This window comes from Myotis brandtii, unplaced genomic scaffold (genome assembly GCF_000412655.1).
Source record: "Myotis brandtii unplaced genomic scaffold, ASM41265v1 scaffold36, whole genome shotgun sequence".
NCBI classification, from domain to species: domain Eukaryota; kingdom Metazoa; phylum Chordata; class Mammalia; order Chiroptera; family Vespertilionidae; genus Myotis; species Myotis brandtii.
In genome coordinates this window covers 7,023,983-7,030,854 of record NW_005363836.1, presented here as the reverse complement: position 1 = coordinate 7,030,854, position 6,872 = coordinate 7,023,983, and the positions used below count along the sequence as shown (strand labels likewise).

General features: G+C 35.6%; 1 protein-coding gene across 2 annotated transcripts in view; it reads right to left on the bottom strand.

The window, feature by feature from the left end:
* FAM73A (family with sequence similarity 73, member A) overlaps nt 1–6,872 on the bottom strand; it is an 80,563-nt gene that overhangs the window by 64,640 nt on the left and 9,051 nt on the right. For both annotated transcript variants that reach the window (XM_014544366.1, XM_005871935.2), the window contains exon 3: nt 833–1,010. In XM_014544366.1, coding sequence (XP_014399852.1) covers nt 833–1,010 — 178 coding nt within the window. The remainder of the gene's footprint in view (nt 1–832; nt 1,011–6,872) is intronic.

Here is a 6,872-nt window from a genome sequence, read left to right as displayed (position 1 = left end):
CCCCCCCCCCCACCTTATCTGTCAGGAATACATTCCAAGATGCACAGTGGATGCCTTAAAACACAAATAGTACTGAACTATATATATAGATATATGTATACACACTGTTTTTCCTATACATACATACTTCATGGTTTCCCTCTGGCACATGCAAATTGTCAAACCATTACTCTTGTGCTTTGGGGTGATAATTAAGTAAAATAAGGGTTACTTGAACACAAGCACTCTGATACCGTGACAGTCAATGTGATAAGTGAAATGGCTCCCAGGTGATTAAAAGGTGGGTAGCATATATAGCGTGGATGTGGAGGACAAATGGATGATTCTGTCCCAGGCCAGATGAAGCAGGACAGCGTACAATTTCATCACACTACTCAGATCGGCACACAATTTAAAACTTACGAATTATTTATTTCTGGAACTTTCCATTTAATATTTTCTGATGGTTGACTGCAGGTAACTGAAACTATAGTAAGCAAAACCATGGATAGGGGAGACTACTGTATAAAATTTTATGTCTCAATATTATCTTTATTTGCTTTTTTTTTGTTTTTTTCCCCTCAATGTGATATTTAAAAGGAAATATAAATGGACAGACATATGCCAAAATATTATCAGTAGTTATTTCCAGGGAAGCAAAGTTTCCAATGGTTTTAATTTCTTCTATTTGCTCATCTGTATTTCCTAATTTGTCTAAAATTAATCTGCATTACTTGTAGGTTAAATATTAAGGAAGAAAATTTTGGAGACTAAACCACTGAAATCATTGCATTCAATTATGATTTACATATAACATTTCTTTTGTAGACTTAATTTAGCTATTTCTACATACCTTTTTCTGACGCTGCTCTTTTAGTGTATTCAAGTATGAGGTGCTCTGGTTCCCATGGTAATATTTTTCCTTTCTTCTTCCCACGTCTTCTTTTAAAGTGATGGGCCAGAAAAATTACAGATACGGCAGTCACTGCAGTTACCACAATCAACTTTTTAGCTACCGGTGAAAACCTGATCTGGAAAAGATGCAGTTAGGTTGAGAAAAACATCTTTTATTTGTTCACTTAAAATAAAGACATAAAAACTAAAATTATTCTTAAACTAATCTAGTATTAAATACTACCCAGGTAATATTTATTCATTCAATGCAGCTAGCTCAATTTGAATTTTAAAACCAACCCTCCCACCAAAAAAAACGAAATGTAGTAATTTTTTACCCACTGCTCTGAAGTTCTCAGGTAAGTAACATTACCCAAGGAATCAAGAAGAGCATAACATTATTCAACCTCATTAATATTTGTTGAACAACTAAGGATTAATTCTGCAACTGAATTTTCCGCCTGAATGATAGCAAGATTTTTCATTATTGGAATGATTAAATCAAACCTTCTCAATGAACCAATTTTTTTAACCATCTAGAAATTTAGACAAACATACATTAACTCAATTTCTAAAAGCATCTGAATAAGCCATTTTATTTGTGAATTAATCAACAAATTCTCAGCATCTTACAATGTACTAGCACTGCGCTATAAAAATTAAAATAAAATCTAATTGTACTAATTATATTCCATAAACATTTAGGGAATGCCTTCCATTGATCAGGAAGCACTGGGAATACAGAAAATACAAATCTTGCCCTGGCTGGCACGGTTCAGTGGTTGAGCATCAACCTATGAACAAGGAGGTCACCGATCGATTCTTAATTCCTGGTCAGGGAACATGCCCAGACTGCAGGCTCCATCTCCAGTAGGGAGTGTGCAGGAGGCAGCCAATCAATGATCCTCTCTCATCATTGATGTTTCTATTTCTCTCTCCCTCTCCCTTCCTCCAATAAAAATATATTTTAAAAAACACAAAAGAGCCCTAGCTGGCTTAGCTCGGTGGGTAGAGCATCAGCCTGTAGAATGAAGGGTCTCGGGTTAGATTCTGGTCAGGGGCATATGCCTGGGTTGCAGGCTCAATCCCCAGTGCGGGGCGTGCGGGAGGCAGTTGATCAATGATTCTCTCTCATCATTGATGTTTCTATCTCTCTCTCCCTCTCCCTTCCTCTCTGAAATCAATAAAAAATATATTTTTTAAAAAGAATATCCTACTCCTAAAGTAAAAAACAACAAAACTTAAAAAAAAGGGGGGGGGGGGGGCGGACTAGTACCTTTCCACTGCCTCCCATGCAGCAAACGCTGGGGCTCTTGTAGTGAGAACCTTTCTTTAAGTATATGATGCCAGGTTATAATTTCTTCAGTAAATGTGATAATTAGTGGTGTCTTGTTTCATATGTGGAATAAGGAGGTTGTTGTGGTTCATGCATTTATTATGAATAGTATGAATGTAGTAGTTATTAGACTATAGATCAGGGGTCCTCAAACTACGGCCCGCGGGCCACATGCAAATACAAATATTGTATTTGTTCCCATTTTGTTTTTTTACTTCAAAATAAGATGTGTGCAGCGTGCATAGGAATTTGTTCATAGTTTTTTTTTTTAAACTATAGTCCGGCCCTCCAACGGTCTGAAGGACAGTGAACTGGCCCCCTGTTTAAAAAGTTTGAGGACCCCTGCTATAGATAAATAAATATGTTTAATAATGTTATGGTTGGATTATAAATTAAGATAGAAATTATTTATTCTATATGAGCAACAGATGCATAAGCCATAATTTTACATAATTGCATTTGATTTAATCCTCCTCAACTTCCAATTGCAACTGATAATAAGGATATAATTAGGAGGTTTAGATTAATAGGTGAAATTGTGTATAAGACGGATAAGGGGGCTAGTTTTTGTCATGTTAGTAGAATCAGTCCTGATGATAGTGGAACACCTTTAGAGAAAGAAGGGGAGGGAGAGAGAGATAGAAACATCAATGATGAGAGAGAATGATTGGTCGGCTGCCTCCTGCACACCCTACACTGGGAATCAAGCTCGAAACCAGGGCATGTGCCCCGACTGGGAATCGAACCATGAACTCCTGGTTCATAGGTCAACACTCACCCACTGAGCCATGCTGGCTGGGAGTAAAATCTAAATTCTATTTATATGTTTTTATATTATTTTTACATAAAATTCCCATTAAAGTTTACAGTCCTAATCTCACGAAAAAAGGAAGCCTTTCCATGACAACAAATAAGGCAAATTTCCCAGAGAAAGATGTTTATCCTAAGTAATCTAGACAACACAAGGTTTGAAAGTCTCTAATATTACTCCTGCCTATCACTTTTCATTTGTTACTTCTACCCCCTCCCCCCAGGAAAGTCAAATACTTCTATACCATTGCCTGGAACACTGGAACTACTGCATCTCATTTTCTTACCTCCAGACAAAATGAAAACTAGACATGTGTCCTATTCATTCAACATGCATTGAACATCAACTTATGGGCCACAGGCTGAGAATAAAAAGAAAGGAATAAGACCCTGTTCCTTGTGCTCATATTGCACAATCCTCCCCGCTCCATAACCTGATGCCACTGTTTAATGGTCTTGTCAAGTTTTCCTCCCTCATCCAATGTTCTCTAGAAACAGAATAGTTATTTGGTTACATTCAAGTCTTCTGCTCCAATAACGTTGTTTCACTTTACACAGCATAAACTTCTCACTAGAATTAAATTGATGTATTCCTTTAAGTCCAACGCAGTCAGTACTTACCACACTTTCTTTCTTCCTTTTTTGTTTGTTTGTTTGTTTGTTTGTGGGAGGGTTCTAAGCTAACTCTTAGTTAATGCAGGGACTACATCTAGATCTTGCTCAACACTTTGGAGCTTGACTGAAACACAGTGATGCTTAACACATTTATTTTGAATAAATCTGACAACTGGAACATACCACAAGTCGCATGCTAACTGCAAACTCTGGAAAATGGGGATATTAATATCTTCCTCATACAGTTGTTATAAAAGGAGATGACATATATAAAGTAGTATCTCACACAAGCAGGCATTCAAAAAATGTGAGCTCTTATTATTTTAGTGTAACAAACATCTTATTTTGAAATAACTTTACATTTACAGAAAAGTTGCAAAGATAGTAGAGAAAGTTACCACATCACCAGATTTTCTCTGATATTAATATCTTACATAACCATAGTACTCTTGTCAAAACTAAAAAATTAACATTAGCACATTATTATTAACTATAGACCTTGCCCTGGGCAGATAGCTCAGTTGGTTAGAGTGTCGTCCTGATATAACAAGGATTCCAGTTCAGTCCCCAATCAGGGCACATACAAGAAGCAACCAATGAATGCATGGATGGGTGGAGCAGCGAATCAATCTCTCTCTCTCTCTCTCTCTCTTGCTCTCTCTCATCAATTTAAAAAAGAAAGAGCTATAGCCCTATTCTACTTTCGCCAGTTTTCCCACTATTGTTCTTTTCTATTCCAGGACCAATTCAGAATACCACACTGCATTTAGACAGATTTTTATTTTTAAGTGTTTAGTTAATTCCTAGTCTCTCTCACTCCACTCTGATTTTGGAAAATCAACTAAACTACTTACCCTTTTCCAACTGAAAAGCAGAGTTTGTTTTTATTAACATGATACATTGTAATATACCAAAATGACCCTTAAGAAAACTGCAGAAGCTAAAGAGACTTAAGTATTTTGTTTAGAGTATGTATTCATTAAATGATAGAAAAATACTTGGAAAATGTATTACTCCTTAAATAAATAAAACAGGGAAATAAAATAGGAGTGAATATTTATTGGGATGTTCACTCATCTTTACTATGTGCTGGACACTGGTTTCATTCCTTTTGTAGATAAAAATTGGCTTTAAAGAGGTTAAGAAACTTGCCAAAGTTACTCAATCACACAGTTCCAGTGTTGGAACATGAATCAAAAAGACAAGATGTGTTTAAATCCATGCAGGTTATGTATCATGTGTTGAAATAACTTCAGTCACAATGACATATCTCACTATTACTATGTTATATTATAAAATTATACAACATTATTATAATCTATATATATAAAAGGCTAATATGCTAAGTGTCTGACCGTTTGACCATTTGACCGGTACCTATGACACGCACTGACCACCAGGGGACATGGAAACAAGCATGGAAAAGACTGATGAATCTCAGAGGGAAGGAGGGAGGGAGAAGGGTGGGAAGAGATTAACCAAAGATCTTATATGCATGGGTTTCAGCCCGATCCCCGCAGGCCAGGCCGAGGGACCCCACCAGTGCACGAATCCAGGCACCAGGCCTCTAGTTAATTATATAGCTGAATCACACCCAACATGGATTGTCAATTTTTGGAAGCTGAACTAATGAACACAAAAATTTCTTTTTTCATAAATAGTCCAATTCTAATACTACTGAACTGTCCAACAAGACTGACCTTTTTTCCTGGCCCTTTCTTGGTATTCAAATTATAGTCTGCTCTCTTAATACAGGGATCAACAAACTTTTTTGGTAAATGTCAGGTAGTAAATATTTTAGGCTTGTGGAACATTCGATCTCTACTGCAACTACTTAACTCTGCTGTTAATGCAAAAGCAATCACAGATAAAACATTAACAAATAAGCATGGCTGTGTACCAATAAAACTTTACTAAGTACCATGACTGAGAGTAAAGAATATATCTGCAATAATTCTTTACATTATTTTTTTTAAATATCCCATGGAACAAGTTGGACAATAGTCCTAGCCTCATAAATGTATTTCCAGGATTGAAAAGCAGGTGGTATAATAAAACCAGCATGGCAAAGGATACAAAAATAATTCATAAAAAAGAAATATAAAATGCTAATAAAGTTTTTTTTTAATTTCTAGGCTGCAAATAAATAGGCATTGTCAACTATTACTAACTAGTGAGATTGTGGATTGGTATAGCCAATCTGGGAATTTACCAATGTTAAAAAAAAATAAATAAAACTTCACCCTGACCAGTGTAGCTCAGTTGGTTGGGCATCATCCCATGTACAGAAAGGTTGCTGGTTCAATTCCCAGTTGGGCCTCATGCGGGGTTGCGGGCTCAAATGCAAGTGTGTGTGTGGGGGGGGGAAGGGGGGGACATGCAGGAGGCAGCTGATCCACTCTCACATTGATGTTTCTCTCTCTCTTTCCTTTTCCCTTCCTCTCTCTCTAAAAATCAATTTAAAAAAAAAAATAAAAATATAAAAATAAAGCTATTCAGAAAAATTTTAAAGCTCTTGAAAATTAAAATATCAAGGCAAAATAAAAATATTGACAGATTTTGGAAGACAATCCTTATTAGGCTGGAAGACAGAGTTAACTAAAGTGCCCCAAAAGTAGAGTAAAAAAGACAAAATGATGGAAACTGAAAAAGAAAAGAAGAAAAATCAATCCAGTACATCCAACATCCAATAAATCTATGAAAATATGCTCAACATAACATAATAAAAATGAAAATTAAAACTATGGTGAAATACCATTCTCACCTATTAGTTGGCAAAAATCACAACATTTGGGGAGTACAAAACAATGCTATTCTTATGGAGGGCAATTTAGTACTATCCATCAAAATTCAAAAATATATGTACTCTTTGACCCAAAAATCCTAAGTCTAAAAATTTTTCCTAACCTATATCTGTATGAATTTAAGTATATCAAGTTTATTCACTTATTCACTACAACACTGTTTTGTAATGATATAAGATCAGAAACCCAAAGGCCCACCACGTACAGAGACATTATGTAGCTGTAAGAATAAAAAAAGAAAAAGAAGATCTACATATATATTAACATGGAAAGATATCCAGGATATAACTTAAGTGTACAAAAAGACAAAAACACAGGTATGCTACTGTCTGCTACCTTCTATAAGAGGAGAAAATAAGAATACATAATTGCTTTTGCTGATATTTGAATAAGAAACCCTGTAAGATATTAAGTAGAAGGGATTGAGATAGAGT